This window comes from Apodemus sylvaticus, chromosome 1 (assembly GCF_947179515.1).
Source record: "Apodemus sylvaticus chromosome 1, mApoSyl1.1, whole genome shotgun sequence".
In the NCBI taxonomy this organism is placed as follows: Eukaryota; Metazoa; Chordata; class Mammalia; order Rodentia; family Muridae; genus Apodemus; species Apodemus sylvaticus.
The window spans coordinates 15,752,589-15,775,043 of NC_067472.1; the positions used below are offsets into that span (position 1 = coordinate 15,752,589).

The 22,455-nt window shown below is 43.6% G+C and overlaps 1 protein-coding gene across 1 annotated transcript in view; it reads left to right on the forward strand.

The window, feature by feature from the left end:
- Window positions 1-22,455, forward strand: part of Armh3 (armadillo like helical domain containing 3) — a 190,040-nt gene that overhangs the window by 91,870 nt on the left and 75,715 nt on the right. The window contains exons 21-23 of the mRNA XM_052184763.1: window positions 11,483-11,565; window positions 12,450-12,576; window positions 19,247-19,322. Of these exons, the coding sequence (XP_052040723.1) occupies window positions 11,483-11,565; window positions 12,450-12,576; window positions 19,247-19,322 (286 nt within the window). The remainder of the gene's footprint in view (window positions 1-11,482; window positions 11,566-12,449; window positions 12,577-19,246; window positions 19,323-22,455) is intronic.

The window sequence follows — 22,455 nt, forward strand, 5'->3', positions numbered from 1 at the left end:
ATTTTCATTTATAAGTCTGTCTGTTCGGTTTTCATCAGAGGCCTGGTGAGGGTGTTGGGTCCCCTCAAGCTAGTGTTTTACACACAATGGTCAGATGCTTGTCATGGATCCTGGGAACTGAATTCTGGTCCTTTTCAAAAGCACCAAGCACTCCTAAATGCTGCGCCATCTCTCCCCACTCATCTCTCCCCGCTCACGGTTTGTGGTGGGAGAGTACCTTAGCGGGTTGGGGAGAGGGTTGGGGCGAGGAATGCCAGAGTTCAGCACCCACAACAATCCTTATATAAATTAGGGACAGAAAGTAAAGTTAAAGACTTTAGGGGAAATTTATTGGCTTTGTTGAGGCAGGGTTTCTCTGCGTACCCTAGAACTAGTTCTGTAGCTTAGGCTGGCCTCAGACTCAGAGAGATCCCCACCTCTGTCCCTGACATGAGATGGCAGTACTGCCACCACCTGGCTAGGTCTTGCAGGCTTGCTTTGCTGGTCTTTGGCCTGAAGCCACTTTTGCCCTAACGCCTGGACACTCTGGAGTGGTGGCTCCTGGCTGCAGAGTTTTGCTGTCTTTTTGGCTTCCGGCCATTGCAGGCTATCCCCACAGGCGAGTCTCTCTTGGACCCAGGCTGCTCATTCCTTCTGCCATACCTAGAGCGCTAAAGCTCCAGTCAGAAAGATGACACTTTGGCTCCGCAGTTACAGGAGAAGTGCACAGAGGTGCTGTAGAAGAGCTGGCTTTCCTTGTCAGCCGGGGCTTTTGTTTTAAAAGAGCCCCTTCCACACTGCTTCTCTGTGGTTCACATTTTGTGGCTAGAAAACTCTTCCACTCTGGAAGTTCTAGCCACATATTCAGTGTGCACATTCCTTTCTACCAGCGCCCCAGCTCCCAAATAGCCACTGAGACTTAATTATTTATGAACACATGGCCAGGCCCTAAGCCTGGGCTTGTCCCCTGACTCGCCCGTAACCTATATGACCTACTTATTCTATTCTATGCATGTCACACGGCTCATCACCTCGCCTCAGTTTCATATGTCTGTCACCTCAGCATCTGGTGGTAAATCTTCCTGCCTCTCACTAACTCACAGAGTCCCCCCTCTCTCTCTACCAGAACTCCCATCTCTTATTTCTTGCCTTTTGCTAATAGGCCATCGGCTTTTTATTGACAGGTGATGCTACCACATAATACCTAAGAGATTCTCTCTATAACCAAAACATCAAAATGATATTATCTACAGTGAGCTACATCATTTTTGTTGAAAGATGAGAAATGATTTCTCACTCATTGGACAAAACTTCTTTTGTTGTTCATTTGCTTCTAGATAAGGTTTCGTTCTGTAGCCCTGGGTAGTCTAGAACTTGCTTTGCAGACCAAGCGACCAAGCCAAGCGTGTAGTCCGAGATCTGCCTGTCTGTGCCTCCTGAGCTGGACTAAAGGCATGATCTTGGACCAGACCCCTGGCTGGGACCAGACCTTTAACTTATTTAAGTTCTGCATAATAATGGTTGTTTTGAAAATCTTTCAGAACAGGAATCAAAAGTGCTGGGCCTTCAGTAAGGAAGAGGCTGTGTTTACTCCTTCCCATCCCTGCTTTCTTAAAAAGTATTTAACAGTGAGAAACATGATCATTTAAAGGGTTAAACTAAGGAAGAGTAAAAAAGTACATTGTGCTTCTTGGATCTTCTCAGTGGCTACAAGGTGCAGCTCATGATAGCAAGTGCTTACAAGCACATGGCTAAGTGCTTACAAACACATGATAGCAAGTGCTTACAAACACATGGCTAAGTGCTTATTCAATCGCTCCTCCTTGACTTTTATGGTTATCTTAGTTATTCTCTCCATGTACTGGTACTTTTGTGACTATCCTAGGAATAGCTTGGCTGGTCATGTGCCCAGTTGGCATCCAGTGGACAAGTTGATCAAGGGCAGTTTTCTAAAATTGGATGTGTATGGAGAGAGTGAGCCAGGAGCAGCCAGCACAGTCTCTGTCCTGTTTGTGTGCTGGCATCAAGGGCCTGACTGCACGGTTTCTCTTGTCCTTGTAACTGCCCCAAACATAAGGTCACTTCTTTGGCCTATTATGTAAGTTCTGGGCAAAGGTCTGTGCCTTAATTGCATAGGAATAAACTTTGATATTAATTGTTTATGCCCAGTTTTTATTTGTGTTGGTTCTCATCTTGCATGAAGGTTACTCTGAGTTCTTGTAAAGTCCATTATATAATCATATTCTGTGTATAGGACATAATTTTGAGAGACCACTCTGAGTGAGGAAATTAGAAACAATTTAACTTGGTAATTATATGTTTTAAAAAAGAGAAGTCCTTCAGTAATGTATTTTCTGGGTGAGCATGAGAATCCAAGTTGCCTATGTAAAAAGCTGAATGTCAAGGTGCCAATTTGCAACCTGATGACTTGGAAGGCAGAGACATCTCTTGGTCGCTGACCACCAGGCTTTGCCTAATCAAGTTCCTGATCGATCCTAGTGAGAGACCATGCCTCAAAAGACTGAGGTAGACAACTCCTAAGGATAGATATCCAAGACTGTCTTCCAGCATCCATATGAATTTCCACATAGTTATGAATGCACATGTGTATGCAGACCTTCACACAAACACACACTCACATATGTACACAAGAGGGAGGGATGGAGGAAAGAAGGTGAGGTGTGGGAGAGACAGACAATGGACCAAGTATAATGGTGTAGCTCTGGAATCCCAGCCTGTGGGAACTAGAAGCAGGAGGATCAGGAGTTCAAAGCTAGTTTCCTTTTTGTAGTAAGTTTGAAGTCAACACGGGCTGGCTACATAAGACTCTGTGTCAGAATATCAGTCAGGCCAGGGTGGCCTCATTCACACTGGGCTGAGCCCTTCCCATCACTCACTCTCTAAGAAAGTGCCCTACAGACTTTCCTACAGCTCAGCCTTAAGGAAGCCTTTTCCTAATTGAGGCTCCCTCCTCTTAGATAATTTTAGTTTGTGTCAAGTTGACATTCAACTAACTAGCACAAGGACCAAGTGCAAATGGGGACAGAAAAGCCAGAAAAATATCCAGGAGCACCTTGGAAGAAAGTAGTATCAGTGTAGCCAACAGTTCTGACCCAGCGTTCATGGTAAGTGGGTGGTGCTCCTTCACTCCAGGTCTGACCCACTGACTTGGTGATACAGGCAACACTGAGTTTGAGACCAGTTTCTAGTTCTGGCTTTATCACTACCTAATTTGGCATCATGTTATTTTATTTCACTATGTCCAAATATCTGATGGGAGATAATCATACGGGGGAAGGTTTACTTTAGGTACTGAGGCCATGAGGGCAGCTCAGCAACACGCTGGCGAGGTAGCTAGACTCAGTGTGCCTGCAGCAGGAGGTGGCTGAGGGGGTGAGCGCTGTTGCTCCTTTTACTTCAGTCCAGGATCCCACCCCTCATGCTGCCACCCACATTGAGTGTGTCTGCCCTCTTTAGCTATACTTTTCTGAAAACACCTTATAAAATATATGGAGAGGTTTGTTTCCATGGTGATTCTAAAGCCAGTGAAATTGACTCACCATTGTTAATTTGTTTAACCATTAGTGGGTGGGAATGGGAATGCGTATGGGTTTTTCTTTTCTAAAATATGAGAAATTGGATTAAATGATCTCTTGAGATCCTAAATTCTGGAATTTTATTCTCAGCCTTAGTATGAGGGGAGTTGTAAATCTGAAAGTCTGAAGAGGGAAGAGGCTATGTGCATGGTGTGATATGTAAAGTCAGTGAGATGATGGGGTTGGGGAGAAGCAGCACTTACAGATGTTAGGTACCTTCCCTTGGGACACCATGGCCAAGGCAACTCTAATAAAAGACAACATTTAAATGGGGCTGGCTTACAGATTCAGAGGTCAATCCATTGACATCAAGGAGAGAACATCACAGCGTCCAGGCAGACATAGGGCTGGAGGAACTGAGAGTTCTGAATCTTCATCCATAAGCAGACAGAATACTGACCTCCAGGCAGCTAGGACATTCACAGCCAAAGCCCACATCCGTAGTCACTCCCTTTCTCCAGTAAGGCCACACCTACTCCAACAAGGCCATACCTACTAATACCACTTACCTAGTGTGTGAGTAGTACCAGGCTCAGTTCCCAGTGTTGTAACAAACAAAAAGAAATACCCTCTAGGGTAGTAGCTCTCAATCTTCCTAACACTGTGGCCCTTTAATACAGTTCCTCATCTTGTGATAACCCCCAAACATAAATTATTTTTGTTGCAACTTCATAACTGTAATTTTGCTACTATTAGGAATCATAATATAATTATCTGTGTTTTCTGATGGTCTTAGGCAACATGGTGAGAAGGTCCCTAGGAGGCTTCAACCCACCAGTTGAGAACTGCTGCTCTAGGGCTTGTTTCACTTCCTAGTGACCTTTGGGCGACAGAAGAGTGACATGTGACCTGAATCATCAGGGATAAACATGTCTCTGTAGTGCTTACACGCAAAGCATCTAGCACCCATTCAAAGCATCCATCTAACCTGTCTTCCCTACTGTTTTGCTCTGCCTGTGTTTGCATCAGTTTGGACACAAATTGCCTGCTGGCGTGTGCTAGAATTACTCTCTTACTTTATTACTTTGTCATTCCTAACTCTTACTCCCAGGGTCATGACTGTCAGAAGTCCATCACGGGAACAAATTGTTCTCCGTTCCCGTCCTGATTTCTGCCTGTTAATTACCACACAGGCACTGCTGAAGCTGCATCTCTGCTGCTCTGGATTGATATGTAGGAGCCATGTCTTTCTCTACTCCTCATGTTCTTCCCTCTCTTCCTCTTGTCCCTGTGAGTTAATGAATTCTGTCAGGTGCTCATCCATTCACAGTACTTTTGTGAGTGCTAGGATTGAGGGAGAGAAGGGTGTTAGATTTCTGAGGCAGAGTAAAGAGACAGTCAGCAAAAGGAGAGCAGCATCTGACCTTCAGAGGAGACTGTTGATCAGCACACTCAGTGGGTATTAACCTCTCTCCTCTGGGAAACTGAGGAGCCTGACAAGGGGCGACCCCTTTATAAGGATGGGGTGAGGGGCTTTGGAACAAGTAAATTGCTGCAGTCCTGGGGGGGTGGGCTGTGTGGATCTGCAGTCTCTCCTGTCTGAAGTTGTTCGAGATAAAACGGATTATCCTGGGACATAGGTTTTCCCAACAGACTCTTCTTTGTGGGATGCTGATGAAGGCCAGCTGTAATCTCACAGCCACAGCGCTCTATCAGTGGGCGGCACCAAACATCCGAGCCGGTGATGTTCAGCAAGGATGGAGGTTTGGACTGAGGTCAGTCATGTTTATATGGTTCTTACCTGCTCGGCCTGTATTCTCGGAGTGTCTAGTAGGAGCTAAGAAGCCTGTGTGTGATCTGTTGTGGGTATCTGTGGAGCGTCCCAGACCCCTGCCTGAGTCCACTCCATTAGTCACCTGTTAACAGACACCAGCACAGAGGCAAGCTGACTGACATTTGTCTTTCCAACATAAAACCCTAGAGAACTTTGCTCCAGACAGGAACAGAGCACATGAATCAGGGCACCGGCCTCCTTCTTCATCTCTCTCTCCTTGCTATTTGAGGGAATAGCGAACCTTTAGAACAGAATGTAGGTGCAGCCAGCCTCCTCCGGTCCTGTCCTTGTCTGCTGTTTGAGTAACTCCTAGAGGCCTGCATGCGAGGATTGTTGTGTGGCAGGCTGCCTTTGCCAGGTCACTTCCACTCATCTTTCCCTACTGTTCCAAATCAAAGTACGTAGCCCTTCTCTAAGAACAGTGAACCTCACAAGTGAAGCCAGGTGTGGTGGTGTGCTCCTGTATTCCCTGTACTTGGTGGGGAAGCAGAGGCAGGAAGATTATGGATTCCAGTTTGGCTTGAGCTACCTTGAAATCTTGTCTCAAAAACTTAACTAAATTAGGGACTAGAGAAATCACTTAGCAGTTAAGAGAACTTTTTGCACAATCATTTGGAGCTGAGTTCAAGTCCCAGCACCACAAATCAGGTACCAATGCATGCTTATAATCCCAGCTCTGAGAGAACTGTAGGCATCAACTGGCTTCCGCATTTCCCACTGAGAAGGGTGGTAGGTTCAGGGCGAGGTAGGATGGCACGGAAGTTGGATCTGATTCAAATGTCCTAGGACAAATGTTCTAGGTCAGTGTTTTCAACCTGTGGGTCAAAACTCCTTCAGGGGTCAACTGACCCTTTTACAGAGGGTGCCTGAGACCACTGGAAAACACAGATGTTTATGTTATGATTCCTAACAGTAGCAAAATTACAGTTTCAAAGTGGCAATGATCTACTTTTTTGGTTGGGTGTCTCTGCAGCATGAGGACTGCATAGTAAAGGACCGCAGTGTTAGAGTGTTAGGAGCGATGGAGCCGCTGTCCCAGGTGAGTGAGTAACAAGGCAACTCATTCTTTTTCTTTCTTCAAAAAGTTGTTTAAAATTGCAAAGTTGTCCTAGGGACTTGGCAGTACTTTATATTTATCATGATTGCTCAGTTTGGGCAACCTCTTTCCTGACTGTTAGGCAGAGAAAATTCTTTCTGGAAAATGTTGCTGTGAGTGGACAGAACAAGCTACACTTTTCCTTTGACCAACTAGAATGCATAAGATCCCACCCCACCCATCCCAGGTGGCAGAAGGCTGGAGGGTGTTCATTGGTTAGGGATGGTGGCTGCTCTCGAAGAGGACTGGAATTTGAGTCCATGTTGGACACATGTTGGACAGCTAACAATTACTTGTAACTCCAGGTACCAGGGGTCCGAGGGCACAGACACTCATGTGCACATATACACGATGAAAAAATCTTTTAAAAAATTAATAAAAAAGCATTTTTTCTTGTTCTGGTACTGGTATTGAGCATAGGTACATGCACGCTAAGTAAGTGATCTATAATTGAGCTATATTGCTGTGACTGGGTGTGGGGAGTGGTGGTTGGTTGATTTTGTTTTTGTTTTTGAGAAAGAGTCTCATTCAATAACCTGTGCTGGCCTGTAACTTATTATATAGCCCAGGTGGCCTAAAATTCACAACAGTCCTTTTGCCTGTCCTCCTAAGCCCAGCCCTTTAAATACAGGGTCACAGTAAGTCACTTCTGTAGGCCTAAACTTTGGCTTAGCCTGCCTCTGCCCTAGTCCTAGGCCCCACGTAGCTGGGACAGCAAGCATGTGTCAGCTCAGCTGACAGGCCTTCTTCATCTTTTGATGAGCTGTCTTCCCGCAGGGTGGTAGTACTGCTCTGGGTTCTTCTGTGTGACTGCCATGTCTGGTAAGCATTCAGATATCATGGTAAGCTTGGCCTCACCAGCATTGCTGTCTGAAACAGATGTGGACAGGAGATACTAGTAGTGTGAGGTGGAAGGGGCCCTTACTTCTTCACGTGTAAATTGAGAAAGTTTGATGTGGAGATCACTGTGTGGGAGTGCATTTGGAACACTAAGATGTCAGTTTAGCAGTCACATCTCTGAGCTTAATTGCTTGTAAGAAGCAGTGAAAAGAAGTAGATGTTTTTAAAACCTTAAATGGGCAGATAAGAAGATGTGCACCTTGGAAGATTAGTTTGGTTTTTTTTAACATGGTGTCATTTAGCACAGGCTGGATTTCACTGTCGCTTTCTTCCCACTTGCTCTTTTTGCTTCCCAAGCACTTCTACCTCTATTCGCAGTCTCTATGTGCTTAGCAACTCTGTAGTCTTCTCTGACAGAAGAGACTTGTCAGCTTTCCCCCAATCCCAAAACCCCCTCTGGGGACAGGGTAGGAGACTTCCCTTCTATGGTAGCTGCTATTTTTCTTTTTCTTTTTCTTTTTTCTTTTCTTTTCTTTTCTTTTTTTTTTTTTTTTTTTTTTTTTGTGGATTTGGATTTTTTCGAGACAAGGTTTCTCTGTATACCCCTGGCTGTCCTGGAACTCACTCTGTAGACCAGGCTAGCCTCGAACTGAGAAATCCGCCTGCCTCTGCCTCCCAGAGTGCTGGGATTATAGGCATGTGCCACCACCTCCCGGCTAGCTGCTATTTTTCTGACCTCGTTAAAGGACATTGTTAACCTCACATAACCTGATCTTTCCTCTACCATCTCCTAAGTAGAATTACTCATTATACCTTAGCCACACTGGGCACCACCTGTAGGCTTAGATTTTCAAAATCAACTTTTAATAAGGGGTCTTAAATGCTTTAAACCCCCACCCACCCACCTTCTAGCCCACAGTCCAAAGGTAGTAGAGGAAAGATGGTAAATAGGACAAAGGGATGTGGACCTGTTTGGAAGTAGTTCCTTGGCGATTCCAATCTGTTTGTCAGAATACCCCGAATCAGAATACCCTGAGTAAGCTCAGGGCCTACCTGGGCAACTTAGGCCTGTTTCAAAATAAAAAATAAAGAGCTGGGGCTGTGTTTCAAGGGCTAAGGTACTGCTGAGCAGGTGTGAGGACCCAAGCTTGAGTCATCAGAGCCCAGGTAAAAGTTTGCTAAGTGTAGTGCGTACACACACACACACACACACACACACACACACATACACAAACACAAGAAAACTGTAGCTGAGCAGTAGTGGTACACACCTTTAATCCCAGCACTCTGTCGGTTTGAGGCCACCTTGGTCTACAAAGTGAGTTCCAAGATAGCCAAGGCTATTTATTACACAAAGAAACCCTGTTTCAAAAAACAAAAAGCAAAAACCAACCAAACAAAAAGGACTATATAGTAGAGACTTACTTAGCAGATACAAAGCCCTAGGTACTGTCTCCACTATTGCAAATAAATAAAAGGCCGCAAGAGTCCATACAATAAAAACAAAAAATAGACAATAGGATTATATTTGACTATACATAGCAAAAATAGAAGTAATGTGGACAATCTACAAAATGGAGAGAGATTGTTAAACTGTTCATCTACCAAAAGGTTAAAGTTACTCAGTAATTTGCTTTTTGAGTTGGATATGTTGGTAGAGGCCTTTAATCCCCGCACTAGGGAAACAGGCAGGAGGATCTTTGTGAGCTCAAGGCCAGTCAGGGCTTCATAGACCCATAGACCGCGCGCGCGCGTGTGTGTGTGTGTGTGTGTGTGTGTGTGTGTGTTGGTGTTGGTTGAGGCCAGAGGATTGGATTCCATTGGAGCTGGAAATATAGGAAGTTGTGAGAGCCCACTTCCCATAGGTGCTGGGAAAAAAACTTGGGTCCTCTGCAAGAACTGCTTTTAACTGCTGGTCCATCTCTCTGACTTCCTGACAAAAGATTGATACCTAAAAGTTATATAGAACTCAAGAACATAACAAAATCATACAATTTAAAAGTGAGCAAGTGTTTCAGATGTGGTAATTCTAGCATTTGTGAGGTGGAGGCAGAATCATCAAGAATTAAGACCAGCCTCTGTGTGAGACAAGCTTGAGGCTAACCTGGGCTAATGAGATTCTCTTTTACACATGGATGGGGGAACTGACTGAAGGTGCAGTTAAACTGGACAGGAGTCGGAGGTGTAGCTCAGGTGGAACACACTTAGGACTTACATAGCTCTGGCTCTCTCAAACTGGGCGTCATTCCCAGCTCTGTAGTGAGTTGGAGGTCAGCCTGTCCTTCCCCAGGCATGAGTCTGTGATATATACACACATGGATTTATATGGTACAGTAGACATGGTAGTATGTTTCTGTGATCACAGCACTTAGAGACAGAGCAGGAAGATCATGAATTTGAGGTTAGCCTGGGCTATTAGCTAGATTGTCTTGTGTTCCTGTCTTATTCTTCTATTGCTGTGACAAAGCCATAACCAGCCATTATTTTATTGGGCCATGATTTCTTAATTTAGAGTTGTCTTAGGATCACTGCTGATGTGATAAAATGCCAAGACCAAAGCAACTTGGGAAGGAAAGAGTTTTTCCGGCTTAAGTTTCTGCATCTTTGGTCCTCAGAGGAGGTCAGGGAGGAACTCACACAGGGCAGGAACCTGGAGGCTTTTCCTGGCTTATTTACTGGCTTGTTCCTCATAGTTGGTTCAGTCTGCTCTATTGAACCCAGGACCACCAGCCCAGGATTAGCCCCACCTACAATGGCTGTGCCCTCCCCCATTAATCACTAATAAAGAAAATGTCCTACAGACTTGCCTGCAGCCCAATCTTATAGAGACATTTTCTCAAGTTAAGGGTCTCTTCTCTCAGATAACTCAGATAATGTATGTCAAATGGGCATAAAACTAGCCAGCCTAAGAGTCCATGAAGGTTGAGCAAAAGCAGGAACAGCTGAGCTCACATCATGATCCAAAAGCAGAAGGCAGACAGAGACACACTGGGAATGGTGCCAGTGCTTTGAAACCGTAAAAGCCCACCCCCAGTGATACACCTCTTCCAACAAGACCACACCTCCTAACTCTTCCCAAACAGTACCATCAGCTGAGACCAAACATTTCAATGTATGAGCCTGTTTGTGGCCATTCTCATTCCAACCACAACAGCTCCCTCTTACTACCAAAGACATGGTGTACAGAGGAGTGGGATATTCCTCCTGTCGTCTGTAGCCAAATGAAAAGGGGTATGGAATTAGAGGATGTGTGTCAATGAAAATAAGCCCGACACAGAAAGAAAAATGCCATAGTCTCTTAGACATGGAAGTTTTTAAAAATATTTGATCTTAATGTAGACTGTTAATTACTAGACACTGGTAATTGGGGGAGGACAGAGAGCTATTTGATAATGGGCATTGAAAGGCATCTGGATAGAAAAACTAGGTGCTAGTGTTTCATACCATGTTGTGGTTTACAACAACCTATTTTACATAAACATACATACACAGGGGGGTTCTTTTTGTTAACTTTTAACTTTTAAAAAATTTTAACTTTTAAAAACTTTTAGCTTTTTAAGACTTGGAAGCTCTCAAAAGCTCAAAGGTTCTAAACATAACTAACAAGGGAAAGGAAATACTAATTACCCTGATTTTGTCTTTTTTCCCCCCTTTTTTACATACATTGAAATAGCACACTGTAACCCATAAGTTAGTCTAAGTATTGTGTGTTTCTTTCCTGTCTTACTGGTTTTTTAGTTACCATACCAAAGAATGGATTTCTCCTTCCCTTGCTGGTTCCTTTCTCCCTGATAAACAGTTTCTTCTACTTTCATGTCACATATATTCTATTAGTCTCTCTTGTTTTCCCACCCCTCCCTTTATACCTCTTCCACTCCTTATAGCCTTGGATGCTAAGACTTTTCCAACCTGTGGTTTCTGTACAGCTATTCTGCTTTCATTTGTTTACTGTTTCATTACATTTATTTCTTTATTTGTATGCGTGTATTTGTATGTGGACACATCCATGTCAGCACATGTGGAGGTTAGATGACATGTTTCAGGAGCCAGCTCTCTCCTTCTACTATGTGCATCTTGAAGCCACTGCAGTCACCACACTCAGTGATGCCACTGGGCCATCGGTGCTGGCCCTTACTTTATTGATTATATTGATTATGATTTGAATAATTTGTTGTTGTTGTTGTTTTTTCTTTAAAGCCTTGATAAACTTGCTGAAGTTCCTTATGTCAAATGAAACTGTACTTTTGGCCAAACACAACATTTTTACATTGGCCCTTATGGTGAGTATTAATAAAAATATTTGTTTTTCTAAAACCAATATACTAAGGCAGAAATGGGCTGGTTTGTAATAGGAGTCAAGGTCTGGGATCTAAGCTGTATTTTCCTTATGCATTTGTCCAGGGAGGTATGGGTACAGGTCACATCTCTATGAACATTGAGTTTGGGTACAGCTAAGAATCTCTACTGTACTTTTGCAGTCTCTATGTGGGTGAATAGTAAGTTTTCTAGAGGCCTCCTGACAGATAAGTGGTTCCATCATCATTGTACTTGGCTTCTGAAGGGTACATAGCAATACTTATCTGGCAGTAATTCAGGGGAGAAGGAGGCACCAAACCTTTCAGTTGTCTATATAACTTGTAAATGTTAAGTATTTGGTGGGGGTGAACATCCTGATTTTGTAGTATCTGTTATTGTAGAACTCTGCCCAAGATGGCCAGTTTCATCTCTGAGCATGACAACAAAGCCATATTGGGACACCCATATTCTCTCCACATGCATGAATTCGTTCCCAGAGCACAGATAAGAATGAAGGTAGAGAATAAGTAAGAATTAGTGATTTTTTTTTTTTTGAGGGGTAGGGTTTTCGAGACAGGGTTTCTCTGTGTAGCCCTGGCTGTCCTGGAACTCACTCTGTAGACCAGGCTGGCCTCCCAGGCTGGCAGAAATCCGCCTGCCTCTGCCTCCCAAGTGCTGGGATTACAGGCGTGCGCCACCACCACCCGGCTCAGTGAATTTTTAATAATTGTTTTACAGCCAGTTTACAAAGTCCACAAAATAGTGTATATCTGGAAGCCATTAAGAGATGCCTACAGTGGGCCACTAGTAATACTTTTCTGATCTTCCCAGCCTGATGCCTGGATATGGGCTGTTGCTTCTTTTTCAGATTGTGAACCTATTTAATATGTTTATCACATATGGTGACACATTCCTGCCAACCCCCAGCAGCTATGATGAGCTTTACTATGAAATTATCCGCATGCACCAGAGCTTTGACAACCTCTACTCCATGGGTAAGCTCTTCTCTTTCTTTCTTGTCATTCTCCGACCCCTGTCCAGTAAGTAACAGGAAAATGCTATAAACGATTCTGTAGTTGGGTGGTACCTTCGTATGGTATAGAAAGAAATAGATCAGAGCCAGGCATGATAGTGAATGACTTTCATTCAAGCACTCAAATGGCAGAGGCAGAGCAGCTTGATGAATAGATCCCTGGGGTGTGCTGGCCATCTCGCCCAGCCTACTTGGTGAGCTGCAGGCCATTGAGAGTCGCTGTCTCAAATCAGAGGTAGATAGCATCCTTGAGGAATTACATCCTACATGCTAGGCAAGTGCTCTTATCCATTGAGCCACAGCCTCCTCTCTTGTTTCCCTTTGCTACCCTTCTCCTGTTGACCCTTTGAAAAACAAAGCAGAACAAAACAGAAGCCTCGCCTCTTCTTAGGATCCTATGTTATGAAAAAATTAGGAGGTAAAATAAATAATAAAATACGTTCTAGAGGAAGCCAGTGCCTTCTGGCCTCTACAGGTACATGAGCGTATGTATGTGGTATATATAATTTCATACAGGAACAAACCCATACAAACAAAAGTGTTTTTAAAAGTGTGTTAAAGGGGACAGGGCAATGAGGTGGCTCAGTTGGTAGTAACAACACTTACAATCCTGATTACTTAATTTCAGTCACTGAACCCATGGTGAAAGGAAAGAACAGATTCTCAAAAGTAGCCATCAGACACCTACATGCACATTGTAATTATACTTCAAACTAAAGCTATTATTTATATAGTAAATTGTGGAAAACAAATATAATACACTATTAAAGTTTTGAAAGAAAGACTGAAGAAACTTACCCCAATTTGGGATTTTAGACTGAGGATACAATTCAGTTGATAGAGTACCTTTCCTAGAACATAGGAAACTCTAGATTCCTATGTAGTGTGTGTGTCCTAGCGCACACCTGTAGTCTAAGCACATGGAGGTAGAAGCAGGAGAATCAGAAGTTCAAGGTCATCCTCATTGACATAAAGAGATCGATGCTGATCTGGGCTACATAGAGCTTGTCTCAAAAAGCAGCAGTAGACTGGCTGGGGAGACAGCTCAGTTGTAAAATATTTGCCTAGCGAACATAAGGACCTAAGATCAGTGATCAGCTACACTTGCCTAGCTTAGATCTAAGGACCTAAGATCAGTGATCAGCTACATTTGCCTAGCTTAGATCTAAGGACCTAAGATCAGTCATCTAGTATAGATACAGTAGCTATGTAATCCCAGTTGAAAAGTTAAATCAGGAGAAATTCAAGTTCAAGGTTTGTTTGGGCTACATAAGACTATATCCAATTTTTTTTGTTTGTTTTTGTTTTTTTGTTTTTTTTTGTTTTTTGTTTTTTGTTTTTTGTTTTTGTTTTTTTGAGACAGGTTTCTCTGTATAGTCCTAGCTGTCCTGGAATTCACTCTGTAGACCAGGCTGGCCTCAAACTCAGAAATCCGCTCGCCTCTGCCTCCCAAGTGCTGGAATTAAACGTGTGTGCCACCACTGCCTGGCCAAAAATTTTTTTAATATATATATTTTACCCTATAGAATGAAGGGTTGGGGATATAGCTCAGTTAGTAGAGTGCTTCCTAACATGCAAGAAAACCTGGATTTGATCCCAGCAGCTTGGAGGTAGAAACAGGACTTTTAAGAGTTCAGGGTCATAATTGGCTTTACAACAAACTCAAATCCAGCCTGAGTTATAGGAGGCACTGTCTTGGGGTGTAGGTTTTAAAATCTCTTTTAGTGTGTGCATGTGTGCATATACATGTACATGTACATTTCTATGGTCATGTATGTGCATAGAGGCCAGAAGAGGGCATCAGGGAATCCAGGTATTACATAGCATCAACCTCAGCATTGAGGGTGTCCTGGTGTGTAGACATGGCTGCAGCCTGAGCATGGGTCCGGTGTCCTTTTCCAACCTCCACAGGCATCTGCACTCGATGTACACACACACACACACACACACACACACACACACACTTAATTGACTAAAATAAATGTTTAAGAAAACTTAAAAAGTATTAAGTATTCCCTGAGAAGGGAAGGGAAGATACATGGGTATATCTTAATTCTTCTGAGATCCTTTGTATCTCCTCTCCTTCTGCTCAAGTCTATATTAAAATGTCTCTAAAATTTTTGAGTTATATTACTTTTAATCATATGTGTCTATCTGCTGTGTCTGTCTGTCTGTGTGAGTGTATGCCCCATGTACACAGATACCCATGGAGGCCAGAGGCATGGAATTCCCTGGAACTGGAGTCATAGGAGGTTGTGAGACTCTTGACATACTGCTAGGAACTAAATCTAGGCCCTCTGGAAGAGCAATACCTGCTCTTAACCACTGATCCCTTGGTAAGATGTGTTTAATAAGGCTGTGTGTGGTGGCAAATGCCTTTAATCCCAGCACTTGGAAAGTAGAGCAGATATCTCACAAATATCTGTGAGTTTGAGGCCATCTGGTCTATAAAGCAAGTCCAAGACAGCCAGGGCTATAAAGTTCTTGGGTGACAGATCAATTGGTAATGTGCTTATAAGTATGAGGACCAGAGTTCAATTTTCAACTGGAAGGAAGGAGAGAAGGAGGAGGGAGGGAGAGAGGGAGAGAGAGGAGAGAGAGAGAGATCAATTGTGATTGAAGTTCAGATCTATTTACTGTGTGTGCCTCCTATCCCAAATGAAGGTAGTGATGACGGTTTCAAACTTTCAAATTGCGTTTTGCTGTCCATGCTTTGGATTGTTCACCCCAGCCCTTCCCAGACCATTAAAGATGGAGCACACACACACACATGCATGCACACATGTGCACATGTGCACACTTGTTTTTCTCTCGATCCCTCAAATAAATATTTGAAAACAAAACAAAACTTACTACCCCCGTGAAGTCAGCTAAAGACACCCCAAGACCAAGTTTTTAGTACAAAGAGATTAGCACAGGGAATAAGAGAAAAGTCAGGGGCTGGAGAGATGGCTCAGCGGTTAAGGGCACTGACTGCTCTTTCAGAGGTCCTCAGTTCAATTCCTAGCAACAGCATGATAGCTGACAGCCCTTTGTAATGGGATCCAATGTCCTCTTCTGGTGTGTCTGAAGAGAGCAACAGTGTACTCACAACATAAAATAAATCTAAAAAAGACAAGTCAGACAGAGGAAGAGGGATAAGAGGAGGGCAACAAGGGAGAGGAGAGAAAAAGAGCAAGGGAAAGAGGGAAATGATGTTTTTCCCAGAGGCACAAAGGGCTGCCTCTGTGTGTTCTGATGACTCAGGGCTCCATGCTTGGGCAGCAGGGATTTCACCCACTGAGCCCTCCCCTGAGCCACAGATGTGGCTCACAGGCAAATAGCAGTTTATAAAGGGAAAGGGGGAAACTGTTGGAAAGAGTCAGTTTGTTTTGATTAGGGCATGTTAATTAGGGCAGCCAAAAGGGGACTTTTAATTGCTGAACTACATTACTTTGATAGCTGGACCTTGGTGAGACATTCTCAGAGGGATGTAGAGGCTGGATTTAGGGCATCATCTAACAGTCGAGTAAAGCAGAAGCGGGTTGGGAAAGGGGAAGGCCTGCTAGAGCCATGCCTTCTGTGCGTGGGCCTGTTAGACCTCTTCACACACACATATGCTCACCACAAAACAACTATGAATAATCACAATTACTTGTTTTCTCTGATTCTGTGTTCCTGTTGTGTGACAAGACTTTTTGGGGGAAGGAGGTACAGCATGCATGTCTACTCACACTAGATAGGAAGCCCAGGATAGACCAAAGTACAGATACCAACAAAATCCAACTTGGTGAACCAGTAAGTTTTATTAGGGTTACTTATAAGAGAGTGGATAAGGAGTTACAGGAACAGTAATGACTCAGAGACAGCTTCATCACTAATGTCGACCCCAGCACAGGTGACAGCTAACAAAAGCCAGGAACCTGGAACATACTGCCCAGCCTACAGGTAGCTCAACAGGTTAGAGAATGTCCTTTCTAAGTGACTCTGGTCTAAACCTCTTTCAGGCAGCTCAGCTGGTTTTGCTTCTCCTGGGCAGCTAGCCTGGTCTCTTGGGTCTTCTTTATAGCTTGGCTTATCTGGCTTATCTAAAGAGACTTTTCTTTTTCTTTTTCTTTTTCTTTTTCTTTTTCTTTTTCTTTTCTTTTCTTTTTCTTTTTCTTTTCTTTTTCTTTTCTCTTCTTTTCTCTTCTTTTCTCTTCTTTTCTCTTCTCTTCTCTTCTCTTCTCTTCTCTTCTCTTCTCTTCTCTTTTCTTTTCTTTTCGGATTTGAGACAGGGTTTCTCTGGGTAGCGCTAGCTGTCCTGGAACTCACTCTGTAGACCAGGCTGGCCTCGAACTCAGAAATCCGCCTGCCTCTGCCTCCCAAGTGCTGGGATTAAAGGTGTACGCCACCACTGCCCAGCTGAGACTTTTCACTTGGCTTGTTTGAGAATGACTCTCAGGAACTTGTCTTGTTAACTCTTGCAGGGAGGGGCTTGGTGAATCTGGTCAGTTTTAGGGACTTCCTGAAGTATCTTGAGTAGTTCTTCCTGCTTCAAAAGCTTCTATGCCGCATGAAATGTTTTGATTTTGGAGGAAACAGTTACATAACACCTATTTGTATGTTTTATTATAGATAAAACCTTTGTCCAGTGCCTAGCACTTTGCAAACATTCCACATATTTGCTTCTGTAATCAAACAGTCTTTAAGAACATATTTGGGGGCTGGGGAGATGGCTCAGTGTATAAAATCCTTGTTGCCCACGCATGAAGACCTGAATCAGCAGTACACATATTATGTGTTGTGCTCATAATTCCATGCTGGGGAGATGGAAACAAGCAGATCCAAGGCCTGTCTTGTGTAGTTTAGTCAGTCAATAACTTTCAAGTTTAGTAAGAGACCATATATCAAAAAATAAGGTAAAGGGGCCACCTAGATGGCTTGGCAGGTAATGGGGCTTGACTCTAAGTGTGACAGCCTAAACTCAATCCCTAGAACCCACACATTAGAAGAAGAAAATCAACTTCACAAATTGTCCTCTGACCTCCATAAGCATGCACTTTGACACTCAGACATAAATTAGTAAAAAAAAAAATTAGTAAAAATTAGTAAAAATAAATTAGTAAAAAAGAAATTTAAAGCTACTGAGTGATAGAAGACGAAGTTCACCTCTGCTCTTTATGTGCACATGTATGTGCACATGTATGTGCACGTGTTCTCATACACGTGATTGCACACATGCATGCATACAGACAGCAAAAACAAAACCTTAACTGAATGCCTGCTGTTCATCATCCAGGGAGTGCTTGTGCTGTTGTGTCTCTTCTAAACGGCATGGTTATAATACTTGTGTGGCCTGAAAGCATATCTGTCAAGGGATATGTTCACTTTTGTATTTCTCAATCTTTTCTCCCACTGTGAATGTGTTTGTAAAAGATAATTTGGGGCTGGAGAGATGGCTCAGCGGTTAAGAGCACTGACTGCTCTTCCAAAGGTCCTGAGTTCAAATCCCAGCAACCACATGGTGGCTCACAACCATCTGTAATGAGATCTGATGCCCTCTTCTGGTGTGTCTGAAGACAGCTACAGTGTACTTACATATAATAAATAAATAAATCTTTAAAAAAAAAAAAAGATAATTTGGTCAGATAGTGAATGTTTTCAATTGATTCATTTTGCAGGTTACCCATGTAAGTTAGAGAAGCAAAACAGCTTATTCTTTGTTTGAAACATGATTATTCTCTATCTGGAAAGGTTATCTATCCTATTTGGCTGCATGTATGACTGGCTTATTAAGATGTACACGGAACAAGAAGGGATATCTGCTCAGCCAGTAGGAGTGCTATGAGTTTAAGGCCAGCCTAGTCTACATAGTTCCATGCCAAACAAGTATAAACCTTGCCATTATGGAAATGGCAAACACGGCAACCAGGCTACCCTCACAATGCCACTCCTATAATAGATATCTACGAGTATGCATGTGTTGTGCAGGCATGTGTGCATGGAGGCCAGGGGTCAATCTCAGGCTATTACATGGGAACTGTCTACTTCATTATTAAGCAGGGCCTCTCATTGACCTGGGTTTGCCCAGAAGACAAAGCTGACTAGTCAGGAGCAAGCCCCAGGTTCCATCTGTCTCTGCTTCACCAGTGCTGGGATGACAGGCTTACACACACCCCTACACCAGTGCTGGGATGACAGGCTTACACCCCTACACCAGTGCTGGGATGACAGGCTTACACCCCTACACCAGTGCTGGGAAAAGAGGCATATGCCTCTACACCAGGCATTTTTCTATGGGTTTTGGGGCTCTAACTCAGGTCATTCTGCTCCAGTGGCCAACTGGGCCATCTCCTCATTTTCTTTGTATATTAAGTTAATATAGAAAGGAAATTTTGGGGCTTATTACCAGGGAAGGGGCAAGAAACAGCCCGAGGCAGAAAAGGAGTAGTGACTACTTTGATGAAAAGTGAGAAGTCAGAGAAAGAAAAATTCCTGGAGGAAATAATTGAAAGATTCTAGAAGCCCTCATTTGTTGTCATTTTAAAAACAAGGTTGGCACAGATCTTGTTTGGTGTTTGTAAAGTGCTGTTCTGAGCTGTATCTGTGTTCCGAGCTGTGTCGTCGTTCTGTGTCAGGAGCTTGACAGGTCTGTCTGCTGTCTTCCCCAGTCCTTCGGCTCTCCACCAACGCTGGCCAGTGGAAGGAAGCCGCGAGCAAGGTGACACACGCCTTGGTGAACATCAGGTAAGGAGCGACAGTTCCTTTCAGAGTTGGTTGCTCATCGCGAGCTCTGTTGCTCCTTCCCAAGGAGGACGCTCTATGCACTACTGCTATTTTAAGCCCTGATGTCTGTAGGAGTGGAAGAAATTGTCATACTTGATCCAGAAGCAGGAGAACATGAGGCTCTCATTTTGTCGTATTGAAATAGCTCAAAGTGCTGGCTGGTTTGTGAATGTTCTGCCCCGAGATGGTTGCATGCCCTTTTCAGGCACCTTCGCTGCTGAAGTGTGCTGTGTGCATCAGCTACTGGCGAGCTTCCCCTAAGGGTCCCTCGGCTCTTCACCAGCGTTTCTTCATGGGGATCTAGAACTTTGACATTTTACTATAGATAGCTATTTCTATTTATGGTAAATATAAGCAACCAAAGGCCCTGGGGGCTAAGTCATATTTAATTTCTTATGAAATAGCAAAACAGAGTGTTGTATATATTAGGTAAAATTGTGTCAGAGGTGGTGTTCACAGGGCCGGGGGAAGCAGTAACCTCACAGGAATATGTGCATCTGTAAGTGGGGAGGGGATGGGCTACGTGGTAGATCTCAGGTTTTCTCCTATTGTTTCCTCCCTTTGGTCCTATGATTTTCCTTTTTCTCAGTGGTTATTAAGTTGTTTTCACAAACAATCAAGAAGTTAATGTTGATTAAAAGAGGCAAAACCAGCAGATGGGGAACTTGATTTAGCTCCAGATGTGAGGCTTGCCAGACACTCCAATAATAGTAATGTGTACTTACAACTTTGTATAGATTCTAATGTGTGAGAGAGCAGAGGTGTGGTGTTTATTGCTATCTTTCTATTAAAGTAAATCATGTCTCTGCAGTGATTTACTACAGTGTGTCACATCTGGGAATAAAAGGGAAGCTGTGAAATGTGAGTGTTAGGTGGGCTGGGACGAGGGAGCATGGGGTGAGATGTGCTAACAAGACACAGTGGGGAAGGTTGGACTGCCTGCCTACACCCAGAGACGTTTTGCAGCAAACACAATTTTGTAAATCTCATCAATAAGTGCAGATCTGCACCTAGCAGTCAAGACACTGTTGTTAGTCTGTATGATAAATGTCAGTTTCTAAAAGAAGTTGTCATTACAAACTCTTCTGCCACGCACCCCGTTATGACCTAAGGGCAGTGAGACAGATGTGGACGTTGGAATGCAGCACCAGGTTCTGGGTTGGTGTATGAAGTACGTAAGAATGTAGCATGGTTATTTATTAACCGTATGTTTGCATGGGCTCCTCACTCGGCTTTTCATCTGGGGCCCGTTTGCTGTATCTTCTACTTTGTTCCTTTGCTTTCAATGATTCCTGCTTTGGCTGCAGTCCTTGTTCTTCCCAAGGGCCACCAGGCAGCTGGTTTACTTTCCCTGCCTCCTCTGAATAACGAAAGGAATCAGGCTGAGCCTGGAAAAGATGCCTATCAGCACGGTTGCTTCTTTCCCTGCTTTCATCCCAGTTCTCAGGCTGGGCTTCCTGCAGAGCCTCAGCACATACACCTCACCATTGCTAAGTAAGTGTTTGGCTGAAGTAGCAAGGCCCCGTTCAGCTCCCTGAGAGATTGCTGGAAAGATGTGTGGGAATCTTATCCCACTAAACCCAGACCAGGAACACGTATGATGATACTAAGAACAGTATACCTTTGCTCCCTACTGACATCTCTTTTCCCTTACTAAATGTCAGGCTTGGGATATTCTTCCATATGCTATTGCCCTAATCTTTCAATCTTCAAACTCTGTAGAGTATAATATATGCTGCTTAAAATATATGCTGCTTGTTTTTGCCACTTGAAACATTCTCACGTAGCTTTGAACTCAGTATGTATCCAATGGTCACCCTGCTCTATTACTGAAGTGCTGGGATTACATGTGTTTATCACCACACTTTCCACAAAATACCCTTAAACGCAAAGAAACTAATTCTTAAAGATTAAAGAGTAACTTTTGGAAGGCCCTGCTTTTGTTATGTGGCAAAGTTGTGAGCCCAGACTCTTCCTGTCAGGATGTAATGTTCCAGGTTCACAGAGATGCCTTGTACTGTCTTTCTCTGCAGCCTAGAAGGCAGGGGTGAATCAGTCAGAGAAGCTGCAGCTGTTTGCTACATGACCTTGAGCAAATGACCTCCTCTGGACCTCTTCTACCACCTCTTAAACGGGGATGATGACACCAGCCATTAGCCTGATAAACTGAAATTGTAGTCATTTCATCCAGAATGTCCTCATACACATAAGATTCCAGCATGTCTTTCCTTCTCTTAGGCCAACTAATATTTTCATGGTATTTATTTACCATATTTTATCTGTTCATTTGTTGATGGATACTTAAGTTATCATTACCTTTTTGGTTTTGTATATAATGCTTCTATGAGTAGGAGTTGTATTTGGGAGCTTGCTTTCAGACCAGTATGGTGTTCATACCACTGAGGTAGGTAGATGGATCAGCATTTCTAGACCATCTTGGGCTACATAGCACGGCTCTCTTATAAGGGATAAAGAGGCCCTACTTTCATTTCTTTGAGGCATAGGCCCAGATGAGGAGTTGCTGTATCATATAGTAATTCTCTGTTTAGGGTGCTTTTGGTTTTCCTTTTTTTTTTTTTCTTCCGAGACAGGGTTTCTCTGTGTACCCCTGGCTGTCCTGGAACTCACTCTGTACCAGGCTGGCCAGAACTCAGAAATCCGCCTGCCTTTGCCTCCCAAGTGCTGGGATTAAAGGCGTGTACCACCACTGCCCAGTGTGGTTTTTGGTTTTTGTCTGTTGGTTTTGAAGAGTTGCCATGCTGATTTTTAGGTTTCTTTCTTAAGTTTATGTTACATGTATGGACAGCATGTGTGCCTGGTGACACTGGAGGGAATTTTTTGGGTCTGGGTTACAGATAGCGAATCACCAGGTGGGTGCTAAGAATTGAACTTGGGTCCTTGAAAAAGCAACAATTGCTTTTAACTGCTGAGCCATTTCTCTACACACATACCCCTTCCTTAACTTTAAGACAGGCTTTCACTGCGTACCCTGGCTGGCCGAGAAATCAGTAGTAGACAAGACATGCCTTGAACTCAGACCCACTTGCCTTTGCCTGATGTGTGCTGGGATGAATGGCGTATGTCGCTCCCCTGG